General features: G+C 42.0%; 1 protein-coding gene across 11 annotated transcripts in view; it reads left to right on the top strand.

Annotated features, from left to right (window-relative positions):
- Positions 1-15,716, top strand: part of DNAH12 (dynein axonemal heavy chain 12) — a 134,979-nt gene that overhangs the window by 39,578 nt on the left and 79,685 nt on the right. For 10 of the 11 annotated variants that reach the window (XR_007243968.1, XM_048490126.1, XM_048490128.1 and 7 more), the window contains 10 exons: positions 637-758; positions 881-1,163; positions 3,183-3,302; positions 4,629-4,785; positions 5,081-5,253; positions 5,788-5,940; positions 6,986-7,225; positions 8,278-8,523; positions 10,762-10,881; positions 13,625-13,734. Coding sequence is in view for 10 of the 11 variants with exons in the window: in XM_048490126.1 (XP_048346083.1) it covers positions 637-758; positions 881-1,163; positions 3,183-3,302; positions 4,629-4,785; positions 5,081-5,253; positions 5,788-5,940; positions 6,986-7,225; positions 8,278-8,523; positions 10,762-10,881; positions 13,625-13,734 (1,724 nt within the window). In the remaining variant the exon portion in view is untranslated. The remainder of the gene's footprint in view (positions 1-636; positions 759-880; positions 1,164-3,182; positions 3,303-4,628; positions 4,786-5,080; positions 5,254-5,787; positions 5,941-6,985; positions 7,226-8,277; positions 8,524-10,761; positions 10,882-13,624; positions 13,735-15,716) is intronic. The other variant, XM_048490130.1, reaches the window with a different exon arrangement.

Here is a 15,716-nt window from a genome sequence, read left to right on the forward strand (position 1 = left end):
CTTCCCCTCTGTAGCTTCTTGACACTCGTGGTTACTAGACCTGTAAAGCTCATCTTACCAGAGCAAAACTTATTTCAAGGAAGACGTTGGATCCAGTGTAGCTTAAATACTTACAAACTGCTACAAAAATGTTCAAGATCAAAAAACAAAAGAAGGACGGGAGGCAGAGCAGAGCAGAACAGAACAGAAAATATAACAGTGCTGACATTCTTATCAAGGCCGTCCAAACATCCAAGATGCTTTTTGAAAAAGAGCTTTTTAGTCTTGTGCCTGTAGGTTTAATAGGTAAATCAATCTTGAAAGGAAGTAGCCACTTACTACAGCAGGGATCATGGAACATTTAGAGAATTTGCAGTGGATTCATATAGAAGCCCTCCCCCCATCCCCTTTCCTCTTAATTTATCATCTAATTGTAACGTGAGTTTCCTGCCATGTGAATTGAACGAATGTGTATACCTGGAACCAGGGTTTTGTGAGGCTCCTTTCTGAATATGCATGTTACATGCACACATTTACTGTTCTGCAAATTCTGAAGCAGCTGGGTGTTTCTGAGACTATTTACTGGTGTTTGGGGCTCTGAAATTTCCACTTTGTGCCATGCATGGTATAAATGCTGAATATACTGCTTTTGTATAGGTTCTGGCTGCTACGTCATTGACAGGCTTGTTAGAAAAACTTCAGAACTGCAATGAACTTCTGGACAAAATAATGAAAGGACTGAATGCTTACCTTGAGAAGAAGCGTCTGTTCTTTCCCCGGTATGCTAGGCAATGCTCACGATCAATTTAGAATATGCAATATTTGTATATTTGACACAAAAGCACACATGAGTGCACACAGTAACTTGGTATGCTTGGTATTTCTTTACATTTATTTGCAGTTTTTTCTTCTTATCCAATGATGAAATGTTGGAGATCCTGTCAGAAACTAAAGACCCTCTCCGAGTCCAGCCTCATTTGAAAAAATGTTTTGAAGGGATCGCTAAGCTGGAATTTCTTTCTAACCTGGATATCAAGGCAATGTACAGCACTGAAGGTGAACGTGTGGAGCTGATTGCAACGATCTCAACCTCTGAAGCACGAGGGGCTGTGGAAAAGTGGCTGATACAAGTGGAAGAACTCATGCTGAGCAGCATTCATGATGTCATTGCCAGATCTAGACTGGTGTGTTTTTGTTAGAATGGATCTTGCAATGGATTCTATTTCATTTCAGACCATTTTCTTTTAGTGTTCATGGCCCAGTGGTTTTTCTAACCTTTCTTGACATTTAAGCAAGTAAAAACTGCAGTTATTGGGGCCAGAATGTAATAAAAACCTGGAAAGAACAATGAAGCAAATTAGAATTTTGCATGGCATTACGTAGCTCATGGTCAAAATATTTTAAACTCTTAAGAGCATTTATGTTTGTCGGCGGTGTGACAACTAAACATTTAAATTGTTTTAGTGAAGTGGCTTTTTTACAAAAATGAACAAAATATATCTAATATTTTTGCATTGACTGGCAAGAAATTGACTGATATGAAACTTTTGCTGCACAAATTGCAGTTGCTTGTTCTTTGAAAAATTCAAATTTTAAATGCTTCCATGATACTCTATGGGAAATCTTTTTAGGGCTTTGGAGGGCTGTTTTTGAAGGCACTAAATTTTAAGGTTTTTTAAGGCTCTACATTTTCAGCATAGCTGCTGGTGATTCTCCTTATAAGAGCCCCCAAGTCTGGTAAAGACTGAATCTGGGAGTCCAGTTTTATTGGCCCCATTTTTCCTCCATCTGAGGGCCAATGAAATTGGATCCCTATCCAATCTTTACCAAACCTGGGGGTTCTTATAAGAAGAGTCACCAGCAGCTATGCTGAAAATTTGGTGCCTCTTCCTTAAAAAAAATAGCCCCCAGAACAGATAGCCAGAAAAATTCCCATAGAATTGACTATAACCAGAAGTGTATCGGAGGGGAAATGGCGCCCAGAGACAGTCCCTTCTCTGGGCGCCCCCCACCCCACCCCCGCACCCAGTGGTGGGATTCAAATAATTTAACAACCGGTTCTGGTGGTGGGATTTAAATAATTTAACAACTGGTTGTTTACAAGCACCATTTTAACAACTGGTTCTGCCGAAGTGGTGCAAACCTTCTGAATCCCACCACTGCCGGAGCCGCCCCCCCCCCCCCGTGCTTGGAGGCAGGGCTTGGGGGCAGGGGCCCTTGCTACTGAACCCTGCCCCCGGCCTCCATGCAGGCAGAGACCCACTCCTGGCCTCTGGCAGGCTGAGACCCACCCCCCGGCCTCCGTGCAGGGTGGCAGGGCCTTGAGAGGCCTGCACAGAGGCCGGGGGCAGGGCTTGGGGGGCAGGACTGCCTGCTGCTGAGCTCCTGGCCTCTGTGCAGGATGGCAGGACCTGGGGAGGCCTGCACGGAGGCCCGCCCCCAGCCTCCGTACAGCGCTGCCCCACCCTTGGCATCCGTGTACAAGAAGTTTATTAGTCTTAAAAGTGTCACCGAACACTTAAATTGACATATTCCAGTGAGAAGAGTCTCCTAAGCACTGCTACGGTTTAAATGCTTTCCCAACACTTAATACAGCATCCCATTTAAAACTTTTTGCCCACAAGATCCTCAGCTGGCTGGGCCTGAAAGTCATTGCTATAGATGTAACAGTGAGATATGTTGTCTGCTCTTGACCATCCATTTCACCCTGTAGGTCCTAAGACATGCCATTTGTGGGTAGTTTCAGGAGTTGTTTTTGTGTTTTCTGACTTACAAGTTGTTGGCACTTTCTGACCAATGGTGCCTATCATTTATAGTCACCTAGGATATGTTCTCTCTGCAGACCGTTTACCTAGATCCACTTTCAGTGTAGAAGTGGTACATCAGACATCACTGTAGAACTGGCCCCAGGATTCTTCTGTATGAGAAAAGATTATCTTTAGAAACAGAATGTTGGACAGAATAGCTCTTTTATGTATCACTGGGACTTTAAGGCAATACACTAGTTTTAAGGTGGATATTACTTTGTGGCTAAATGGAGAGACATTGTAGAAAATAGACTGATTTAATTTTTTAAAAATAGAACATGTTAAATATTATCATCACAACTGTATTGATTGCTCAATTGAATCATTGCTAAGAACTGAATATATGGTGCTGAGTAATTAGTGTATAATGGTAGTGCCTTTCATTAACTTTATTAGGCATATCCAGAAAGAGAAAGAAAAGATTGGGTGCGAGAATGGCCCGGCCAAGTAGTTCTCTGTGTCTCACAAATGTTCTGGACAAGTGAAGTACATGAAGCCATAGCTAGCGGCCCAGAGGTAGGATGATAGGGTTTTTATTGTCTTTTTATTTAGATGTTTCGTTATTTTATCATACTAAAAACGTTTGTGTGGTTTTTGTTATTTTCGTATTAATGTTGTTAGCTACTTTGAACTGCTAAAGATGGATATACATTTTTACAGTAAATTACATTAATTTCCTATCTTTTCTTTCAAAATAAAATTGAATGCGACAATTAAAAAAGCACATGAAATAATTCATCATTAACTATTTGTAGAAGAAGGTATTATCGAGTACTGAATCTGTTCCTTGTTTTAGGTGAAATTTTTGCTGAAGTATGTGTAGAAGGGTTTAGAGAAACAAATGTTCTATTTTGGACAAATATTAAATTATATTATACTCTGAAATTTCTCACTACAGATGGTTCTTTCTTAGTTCCAGCTACTGTGGCTTATATCAGATATACAGCATTAACAGGCCAGTTCCAAATCTATATATATAAAAATCTAACCGTGACTTTGTTACTCACACCCTAATGCCAAAACGCCTGGACCGATTGCTCCCAAATTTTTACATGACGTCCCTCCCCATTGTGGGCAGGTAATCGGATCTTCACCAGGCTCGCAGGTCACACTGGAGCCCAGTAAAAGGCATGTTTCCCCAGTCCCACAGCAGACCAATGAGGGACTGCCATGCCGGGGAAGGGGTGTGCCTTGCTTGTCTTCGCAGCGCCGTGCACGTGCACGCTGTGTGACACCACCTGCTGCCGCCCACAGGGAGATGCAGGAGGAGTGTTCACAACCCTGCCGCAGGAAACACATGGTAGCCCTCTCCCCTCCCTCCTCCCTTCCCTTCTGAACCCCCCCTCAGCCACGACAAAACATCTCCGAGCCAGCCGAGCACGAGGCACTCACACAGGTGTCGGCCCTGGGACGGAACCCTCCCGCTGCGTCCCAGCAGCAACCCCCGTCGGGCCTTGCCCGTGCGCTCGAGCCGCATCCCTCCCATCCAGGGAGCCCTGCCACCCTTCCGATCCCCCCCAAGCCACAGCGAAGCGTGGCCAGGCCCGCTAGTATTTTATAAATACAGAAAACCTAGTAGATTCCACAAGGACATGCAATCTAGGAATTGCTTTTAAGTACTGGAGTTCTGATATTCTCTCCCCCACCCTTACTTTTGGTGGTGACACATAATTCTTCTACCTAGAAGAATGGGGAGCACTGTATTCAAGAGAAATGTATGTGATAAAGACACAGTTACTGCATATTATATGCATGTTAACAAGTTTGTGAAAAGATGAATGACAATATCACTTATTCAGATGAGTTGCTCAGAAATGTTCAGAATCTATTTTGGCTTTGCAGGGCTTAAAGAATTATTACAGTACCCTTCAGCTTCAATTAAATGACATTGTAGAGCTGGTAAGAGGAAAGTTGTCTAAGCAAACAAGAACTACATTAGGTGCTTTGGTTACTATTGATGTGCATGCTAGAGACGTTGTCATGGATATGATTGAAAGTGGTATGTACTTTTTAAAAATAGCATTTCTTTATGATTTTCTGTCATAGTATAAATTATAATCCAGATTAATTGCAGTGTATTATCTGGTTTTTATATATATATATTTTTAAAATTGCTACTTTTTCATCTTCTCCTTATTAAAATGTTATTAGCTTAATTTATTTAAACCAGTAAGTTAATTCTGTAACAGTAACAGCAAATAGTAACAGAGCCACACTTTTGTTTTCCCTTCCTGTTTCCCTGGGTATGTTGAGACTGAAGTCTAAGTAATTTACCCTGTTTGTGTTATTGCCAGGTGTGTTGCATGAAACAGATTTTCAGTGGCTTGCTCAGTTGCGATATTACTGGGAATATGAGAATGTGCGGGTGCGCATCATCAACTGCAATGTAAAATATGCTTATGAATATCTTGGCAACTCTCCTCGTCTTGTCATTACTCCTCTCACAGACCGATGTTATCGTACTTTGGTATGCCTTTATATTAAAGTTCTTATCAGACCATCTGAGAATTCAAATCATATGGCATATCCTCAGGTATTTGGGACAGAAGCATGAAGAAATCTTATGATTCCAGAACACTTAGCCTATAAAATATAATCTTGTTTAAATCCACGAATTCTCTGAACTGACGTGCAGCTTTCAGGGACAGCTTTCTTATGTTGTTGTGTGATTTTCATAATCTCATTCCAGAATAGAGATTTTTCTTAGCTACCCATAACAATGGAAAGGGGTGATATAGCTCTACTAAATAACTTACCTGTTTGTGCGCGAGAAAGGGGAAAGATGAACAAGGGGAAAGATGAAAGATTTGGTGGGAGGTATGAACATTAAGATTTGGTGGAAGGTATGATCATGTATTGGATCATGTGTAATTAAACAAGAGTGGACATTTCACATTTTGTGAAACAGTTATTATGTGCTATTTATTCAATGTAATTTTGTTTCTACCTAACCCCTGTGGCAGCATTTATGTTTAGAGATATTTTTGAACTACTTTTCTAGATTGGAGCATTTTATTTAAATCTTGGTGGAGCTCCAGAGGGCCCAGCAGGCACGGGTAAAACTGAGACCACGAAAGACTTGGCTAAAGCTCTTGCTGTGCAGTGTGTTGTCTTCAACTGTTCTGACGGCCTTGATTACTTAGCCATGGGGAAGGTAAAGCGGCTCAAATTATAAGATCAGAGCAGTTTCCTTGTTCCAAGTGTTTATGCTGTTTTTCATTTGGGCGTCTGTACATTGTCATTGGTTCTGCTGGGCATTCAGAAGTGTACCCCCACCTTCAGTTTCTTCTGTAAAAATTATCTGTTTTGACATTGGTTCTGTTGGGTTTCCACTGCCACAGTGCTTCTGGATTCTGCTGGGCTTCTGCGCAATGCCATTGGTTCTGTTGGGCTTGCAAAAGAGCCCACCCCATACACACACACCTGATGTTGGTTCTGTTTGACTTAGCACATTGGCTTGTGGTTCTACTGGGATTACTGGGTTCTGTAATGGATCTGTCGGGCTTGTTGTATTGGTTCTTCCATGGCAGACATTTGACCAATGATTGCTCCTTATAGGCATGGCTTTTGCCCTGGAAGCAGTTTGGAGGATTTTTCCCCCTCCATATAAAATAATAGACAATAGCTGGAGGTACCCTGTTCAGAGACCCAGAGAGTTGGACCCCATGTCGAATGTACACCGCCCACAGCCCTTAGGGGATGGGGCGGTATATCAAAACTAACAAATAAAATAAGTAAATAAAATAAAATAAATACTTGCAATTTGGGAGTCATTTAAAGGACAGGCACCAGAAGCTCTTCTTCAATTTTGGTGTCTGCATTTTCAAAACAAGCCCCCACCACCACACAGAAAGTTTCCATATAGGGAATAATGGACCTGGAACAATCAGAAAAAAAACAGAATCTGAATATTTACTACATGGCAGTATCGGGAATACTAATATTTGGGGGGTCTAATGTATCCAAATCTGAAAAAATACCTTTCCTCCCACCCCTACTCATATATGGAGACATTCCAGATTCAGTCTTCCTGGAATGTAGCCACTATTTGCATGATGACCCTGTCTGATTTTCTCCCAAACAGATGTAATAGAGTTCTAGGTAAAGATGTTAGATATATATCTCTGAGGCATCAGAATATTTCCTTTGATTAATCATGGATATGTTTATGAGCTTGACAATTTTATCTAATTTTTCAGTTTTTCAAGGGTCTGGCATCTTCTGGCGCTTGGGCCTGCTTTGATGAATTCAATCGCATTGAGCTGGAAGTGCTGTCTGTGGTAGCTCAACAGATTCTTTGCATTCAGAGAGCTATACAGCTGAAGCTGGAGTTATTTAATTTTGAAGGGACAGAACTAAAACTTAATCCCAACTGTTTTGTTGCCATTACCATGAATCCAGGTTATGCAGGTCGCTCCGAACTTCCTGACAATCTGAAGGTAAAATTGTAAAATTAACATTTGACTGACAGGAATTCTAGACATTACTTTTAAAAGGCATATCTCTTAAAATCATTTCAAAACCTGTATATATCTCATGTGGGAATCTACTTGTATTTCACTGTAGCATCTAACTGGCTTCCCTAGTTTCTCTTAACATTGTAATATAGAAATGTGTACAACATTTGCACAAATCTTGACTCTTTTTTTCTTCATGAACTTCAGCATGCTTTAAGCCTTAAGGAATCATATAGCTCAGGCAACAAAGTGGAAAAGTTTCTTATCTCTCCAGTGATAACTGTCCACTATTTGCGCTGGGGTATGGAGTGGGGACAAACATATCAGATGCTGGGGTGTTGTGTGGTTTCCAGGCTCTATGGCCTTGTTCTAGTAGCATTTTCTCCTGACATTTCGCCTGCATCTGTGGCTGCCATCTTCAGAGGATCTGATGGTAGTAAAGCAAGTGGAGTATATATACCTGTGGAATGTCCAGGGTGGGAGAAAGAACCATTTACCTGTCAACAAGTGTAAAGGGTGCAGTTAGCAAGCTTGATTTGCATTTGTTCGTGGGATCTACCCATTTAGCATGTGAGCAACCATGAAGATAGCATACTCAATTAGCACTAATTAAAATTCTTTTTAGTACTAGTGCTAGTTTTAGTACTAATCAGAATTCTTGAGAATGCTCAGTTAGAAGAAGAAGGAGGAGGTTTGGATTTATATCCCCCTTTCTCTTCTGCAAGGAGACTCAAAGGGGCTTACAATCTCCTTGCCCTTCCCCCCTCACAACAAACACCCTGTGAGGTAGGTGGGGCTGAGAGAGCTCAGAAGAACTGTGACTAGCCCAAGGTCACCCAGCTGGCGTGTGTGGGAGTGCACAGGCTAATCTGAATTCCCCAGATAAGCCTCCACAGCTCAGGTGGCAGAGTGGGGAATCAAATCTGGTTCCTCCAGACTAGAATGCACCTGCTCTTAACCATTACGCCACTGCTGCTTCTTTCCATTATTGCCTGTTGTTATTGCAAAATATAATGCTTTTTTATGTGTTTCAGGTCCTTTTTCGAACAGTGGCCATGATGGTTCCGAACTATGCCCTCATTGCTGAAATTTCTCTTTACTCATACGGGTTTCTGAATGCCAAGCCATTATCAGTGAAAATAGTAATGACATACAGATTGTGCTCAGAACAACTCTCATCTCAGTTCCATTATGATTATGGCATGCGTGCAGTCAAAGCTGTACTAATAGCTGCTGGCAACCTCAAATTGAAATTCCCATTAGAAAATGAAGATATATTGGTAAGTTCCACATTGGTGACATTTTTAATGGCATTGAAAAGTGTCACCGAATTAGTTACAGCAAAATAAAAGTCCAGTGATACATTAAACAATAGCAACATTTATTTCAATATGAGCTTTTGTGGCGATCTCCCTCCCTCTCCTGTGGTTGAGGCTGACAAGCCGTCCCACCGTCCCTTTCTGAGGTGTTGTTCTCCTCGTCACAAGCCCCGGTCTTTGGGGTTCTCAGAGTTGTCAGTTGTCTGAACCACAGGGTGCCCCCAGAGGGAGGAGGGGAAAGAGCCCCTCCCTTTCCTCTGTAGGCCTGCCCTACGTGCGACTTGGGTCTTCAGCCCCCTCCTTAGGGGTGTTGCTGTCACTCGCTCTCGCTGGCAACCTCCCCCTTAAGAGTTGGGCGACTGTCCCCAGGAGCCGCTTCCTTTCAGCCTCTCTTCCCACCTTCTCCGTTTCTCTGCTCTCCCTTTCTCCTCCTACTGTCCCTTCCCACTCCTTCTCGGCTTCTCCACTCTCTCCTTCTCCTTCCTTCCCTTCCCACTCCTTCTCGGTTTCTCCTCTCTCTCTTTCTCCTCCTTCCTTCTCTTCCCCGTCCAGTCGTCGCCACACTCCCCTCCAGACCTCCCCTCCCTTCCTTCCGCCTCCTGGCTCCCGCAACAGCCTCCCTCGCCCCGCTGCACCAAACCTCGCCCTCCTGTCCTTCTCCCCCTTATCAAGCCTCGTCGGGGCGGGCGGGGCGTTCCCGGCTCTCCCAGCGCGCCCAGCTGACGGCCCGACGAGCCGCAGCTGAGCCGTCGCGTCACTGCCTCCCGGCTGTTCCAGCCCCCTGCTGGTGCGTCCAAGCCGGGGCGGGCCGTCGCCGGGTGCAGCTGCTGGCTCGCGGCTGGCCCGCCCCCCGGCTGGCTGAGTCCGGGCAAGCCACTGCGGTGACCCCCAGACAGCTTTCATATGTCACAGTTCACCCTCAACTGGGTAGCCCCAGGCTAGCCTGATCTTGTCATATCTCAGAAGCTAAGCAGGGTTGATCCTGGCTAGTATTCAGATGGGAAATCTCCATGGAATACCAGGGTCATGACTGAGAGGCCGGCAATGGCAAAACACTTATGAGGATCTCTTACCTTGAAAACCCTACAGGGTTGCCACAGGTCACCTGTGACTTCACAACAACAAAAAAGGTCACAAGTCACGTTATTTATTTTATTTAAAATATTTATTAGCTGTCTTTCTGCCTTTTCAGAGCTCAAGACTGCTTACAGTGTAACTAGTCATAAAATATATGAAATCATTAGTTAAAATCAATATTTGAAAACTGCTAGTAGGCAGAAGAACTAATGGAATGCTTTCATGAATGAAACTGTCTTCAGCTCCCTTTAAAAGATCAAGAGTGAGGAGGCCAAGCACACCTCCCTGGGGAGGTTATTTTGTGACCATGGGATCTGGTGCTGAAAAGGCCTTTCCTTGTGTACTCAACAGATGAGCTTTTTAAGTTGATGGGACAATCAAGGGCCCCCTCCCTATGATCTTAGTTCATGGACCAGAATGTATGGCAGGAGATGTTCCTTCAGGTACCCCTAGCCCAAACCATGTAGGGCTTCAAGAAAGCCTTCTGAGGAAGTGAGTTGGGATTAAAAAAAACTTATAGTGAAATGAATGTTGTTACTCTTTAAGGTAGCCCTGGACTTTTGTTTGATTTCTAAAGGCAAAACTCAAGTTCTCAACTAGATCTTGGTCATTTTAATATCTTGCAGATGATATTGCTCTGATCACTCTAGTCACGCAGCCAGTAGTCTGATGCCCCCCACCATGGGCGGCCTACCAGTGCTTAGGCTGTCTGGGTCAGTCTGACACAGTGTCCTCTTGAGCCTACACCTGAACTGGTTTGCAACATGCTACAATGTCCTGGTGCAAAAAAAAATTGGTTGTGGTGGAGTGGCCGCCCATGGTGGGGGGCATCCAACTCAGGTTTTGCCCAGGGCTACAGTTTGCCTCATTACGCCCCTGGTCTGAGACCCTGAGGGCCCTGAAAAGCTTCTGCTAGTGGACAATGTAGACCTGGACAGATCAGTGGTCTGATTAAGTGTAAGGTAGCATCATATGTACTAGTTGCAGTTTGAGGGGAAAAATTCCAGCAGCACACATTTTATGTCATTCAAGCTTGTTTTTGATTGCTCGTTGAAGTCACATTTATAATACCAACTGGAATATACTTTCTGTTTAGTTCTGCTGCTGTTTTGTTGTGTTCAGCTTCTCAGATCAATCAAGGATGTAAATGAACCCAAATTTTTGTCACATGACATACCTCTGTTTATGGGCATTACAAGTGATTTGTTTCCGGGTATTAAACTCCCTGAAGCTGACTACAGAGTGAGTACATTTGAATTATTCCGCAGTAGTTAATTCAGTATTTCCCAGTTTTAGTTTCCGCAGCTGATTGTTTCTAATTGCATAATGATGTCACATTATTGTATTTATATGTCAGCAAACGTCATTTCAAAGTCTTGCTGTACATCCATCAGAATCAATTTGTTACAAAATTTTGACCCAGTTTTAATACCCATTAAAAAGACTTTATGCTGTCTTTCGGTATGTAGGTTAGTAATCTTACTCTTAATAGGGGTCGATTCCACATGGTCCAAATATCCTGGGCTGAGCAAGGGGAATATCCCGGTTTGGCCAAAATGTTCACACGATTCCCAATCCTAAAGCGGGGTTTTCCTGCAATATGTTCCTCATCCCTGGTTTTTCAAAAACCACTAAAATGTCGATTCCGTGTGAACGCCACAGGAGCAAAGCCGATTTATTTTTCCCACCCCTCCACCTGGTCTCCCCACCTTACATCATCTCAGTTTAATTTCTGCTGAGTTGCATCCCGCCCTTTCGGAAACATTCATCAAGCTCTTCCAGGAGCCAGGCAAGCGAACCCGTGTGGAAAGAACGAGTGCTCGCCCTGTTCCCACTCATTCTTGTCAAGCGCCGCTCACCAAGCCACAGCCCGGCCAGCCCAATCCTACAGCTCCAAGCTCACATTCCCAATGGGATCCTGGGAGGGGCCAGGAAACTCTACTGGAAGCCAGGCAAGCAAACCCATGCTGGAAAGCACGAGCGCTCACCCTGTTCCCACTCGCTCTCATCAAACCACAACCCAAAGAGCCCAGCCTTGCAGCTCCAGGCCCACATTCCCAATGGGATCCTGGGGGGAGGGGTGGGGAAGCCTGTGACAGCCCCAAAGACCAGTCAAATGTTATTTTGTATATCTGAGGGGGATTGAGTGTCTCATGCTGTGGTTTCTTGCACACCTTTAAACGTGAATGGGACATAGGGCTCTGTCCAGTATTAGTCAAAAGTTTTTACTTTGTATAGCACAATGTGCTAGCCGTGTTGCTCAGTGCACCGGCTCCTTTCCAAAGCTAGGGGAAAGGTGTGTGTGTCCTGCTTGGTTTTCCTGCGGTTGCTGTGGATCTGCCAATTAGAAGCATTGCCTTTGGGAGTGGGGGAAGAGCCAATCAGAATGCAGCACACCAGGGATGTTCGAGCATTCATGCTGCATCTACGTTGTAAAAACAAAAAAAGCCGGGCTTATGCAAAAGAAATCAGAGTATTTGCTCCTGGTCTTAACTCGATTCCTTCATGGAAACGGGCACCCATGTGAAGGGAGAAGCCGGGATAAAATAGACTTGGATTTTTAAATACCAAATGTTACCCAGTATAATTATGCTGTGCAGAATTGACAAGTGTTATTAGTTCTGTTATAAGATGTCACAGGCTTCCTTTTTTCATTTTTGCTGATCCTAGAATGTCTTCTATTAAAACAAATGCCCACGACTCATGGCAACTAACTTCCCTCTATTTTAGAGCACACACAGACTAGATGCCCTCCTTGATCATTCTCATTCTGCTTATTAATGGTGCTCTATCAAGATCTGTGTGTGTGTTTGTGTGATCGGACAGCTCTAGAGTACCTTTTTTGTCAGGGATGAGTTTATTCCAGAAATTGCCAAAAAAGTATTTTCAAATGTAAATGTACTGTCCTGCTATTTCTCTAACTGCATATTATTTCCATATTATTATTAAATGCATATTATTGCCAAGTCGCAAATAAGAAACAATGGTTTAGCCCAACCTGCCCCAAAATGCTGCCCCCAGGGTTCAGGGGAGCCCATCGTCTCAGCGTAATGTAGTGGAAAGATTAATAAGCAAAATTGCTCCCCTCCTCCACCAGCAGAAGTGCCATTATGCCAGTAGGATGATCTAATGTCTGAAGTATAGCATTGGTATTTCAAGAAAAAAACGATTAATGCTGAAAGTTAATATTTTAATGAAACATTTGTGTGTGTGTTTGAGAGAGAGAATAAGGTTTTTCTAGCGTGGTGTTTTGATGGCTTCAGACCAGGAAAACCCTTTCTAATCAGCTGGGTGCCCTACCAAGATCCTTCAAGGCCACCTTAATGTTTCTATCTCAGACCTTCTCCTTTTCCATATAGTGGTATACCCTCCTGCAGTGCTAATAAGTCTATTATTTAGCATCCATTCTCTCAGGCAGTTCCTTCAGCCAGTGCCCTCCATTCTTCCACAAACTGATCTGTCAGCAAAGTCCCTGTGAGTTCTGAGGTCTTCCCTAAAGTGAGGCAAGAGGAACTTTTCTCACGGCTGTCCTCAGATTCTGCCTAGGAGACCAGTCGGCCTTACATGGTCAGTTTCCCCAGGGCCTCGCTCGCTAGAACCCTGAGTCCTCACCTCTTTCCTTAGCTCAGAGCTACCTTCTACACCTCTCTCCTTTTGGAACGGCCTTCTTCTTGGATCTGACCAGCCGCTCTGGCGTCTTTTCTTCCTGTTGCCTCCATGTACCGCCCCTTGCCAGCCTCTCCACCTCCTGTCAGTCTCCAGCTGTCCGCTATGTCAAGTTTGAAAAATGCTCAGCTGGCTGTCCCATCCCACTCCCTCATCCATGTCAGGTAAGCACTTTCAGCCTTCCAGTCAGGCTGAAAGCAATCTCTTCACAACCCGCCAGCCTCTCAGGATGGGACTGTCAGCCACAACTCACTTGATAGTTAAAGAACAAAATCACTATAAAATATTCATTAATCATACTTTTACAATTATATTTCAGGATTTTCTAGAATGTGCAAATGAATGCTGTATAGCTCACAATGTCCAGCCTGTTAAAGTGTTTATAGAAAAGATGATACAGACCTATGAAATGATGATAGTCAGACATGGGTAAGTATATTTGTTTTTGTTTTTTAATAATTTTTTTATTGCATAGTATAATTATGTTACAGATACATGCAATGCTTTTAATCAAACTATACATTTCTCCCTTTTTCTCCCTCCCCCCTTCTTCTTTCTTGTTTATTCAAGCAAGCAGCAGAAAGTTCATTCTTCATATTCTTTTCTCCCATATTTCTTTGTTAAATCCGGCTTCTCTCATCCAGTTCTCAAAAGTTGACCATATCTTCATAATGTCTCTTAATTTTTCTTGCCATAACATATTTTTGTCATCATCTCAAAAATTTCTAGCTGTATTTGTTCCCATACATATTCCAACCATTTTGAGATTGTCCATTTCTTTTTGTCTTTCCATCCCAATGCAATCACCGCATGTGCAGCTCTAATCATAATTTTGTACATTGGTCCATAACTTCTATTCACCTTTTTTTCTTCAATTATACCTGCCATTAATAAATCATTATTTAAATCGATTTTAACTTTTACTAATTTTTCTATATACTTCAAAAATATTTCCCAGAACTTTTTATCCTCCTTACATTCTATCCACGTGTGGGTGTAGTATGCTCCTAGTTCACCACAATGCCAGCATCTTGGGCATAATCCCTTAATCATATAGGCTAGCTGTATTGGGGTTCTATACCATTTAAGTATTACCTTTCTCTCCAGTTCTACGTATTTTTCTATCTTTATCTTATACTGTCTATGATTCTTTCTATTTTTCCGTTATCAAATAGTTCTTTCTCCCATTTTTGTTTCAACATTCTCATCATAAATCCCTTGTCTTCCATCATATATTCATAAACTGATCCCAATATCTTTCCTTTTGATTTTTCATTGCTTTTCAACCATTGTGCCATTATACAGTCATCTTTTATTCTAAAATTCTTTAATCTTTCCCAAATCCCTCTTAATACCAACCAATTCTCCTTCCCACCAATTTCAATAACATTTTGTAATGGCATAACTTCTTTAACTAAATCAGCCATTTTCTGTATTCCTTTTTCCTTCAAATTTTTATAGCTTTATGTCCCTCTTTTCCGACCATGCTTGCTACTGGTGCACTGTCCAGGATGCCAGGCATCCATTTACTCCTCCATTTCTCCCATATTTCCATATTAAACTTTCTTGGACCTATTACTTTTTGTTTTACCTTTTTATAGTCATTTGTATAAATTCCATATCTACCTATTCCTTCATTTACTTCATTTTCAAACTTTAACCATTTCTCTATATTGTCGTCTTTTATATCCATTAAACTTTTTATCTGGAATGCCTCAAAATATTCCTGCATTTTCGGTATTCCCCATCCTAAAAGTTTGTTTGTCATATATACTACTTTATTAATTACTCTTGCTTTTTTTAAATCAAACACCCATGCTTTCAATTTCCTATCCCATTCCTCAAATTGTTTTTTACTAATCTCAATAGATAATGTTCTAAATAGATAAAACATTTTAGGCATTATACACATCTTTAATTTTCCCCGTTATGGATAGGGTCTTTGTCTCCCAGTCTTTAATTTGTTTTTGTATTTTGTTCCATCTTTCACCATAATTATAGCTAAACATCTTATCTATTCTATGAGTTATCGCGATACCTAAATATTTAATCTTCTTCTTCAATAACTTTTTATCAAACTGTTTTTTTTCAATATTAACTCCCAGTATTTCCATTTTGTCCATATTAACAATTAACCCTGAATATTTTTTAAAATCTTCCAAAATTATTTTTAGCTCTCTCATTGTATCTACTGGGTTAGTTGTTATCACTAATACATCATCTGCAAACAAATTTATTCTTATTTCTTCTTGATTTACTTTATATCCTTTTATTCCTCCTGGGTAAGTATATTTGTAAGAAATTTAAAGATGTCAGCTTAAATGTAGTCCACAGAGTTAATGCACACTTAAAAATCTCATTCTGGACAATGGGACTTTAATAGGTATAATAGCATGCTGCATTAAAGCCAT

This window comes from Sphaerodactylus townsendi, linkage group LG03 (assembly GCF_021028975.2).
Source record: "Sphaerodactylus townsendi isolate TG3544 linkage group LG03, MPM_Stown_v2.3, whole genome shotgun sequence".
Taxonomy (NCBI): Eukaryota; Metazoa; Chordata; class Lepidosauria; order Squamata; family Sphaerodactylidae; genus Sphaerodactylus; species Sphaerodactylus townsendi.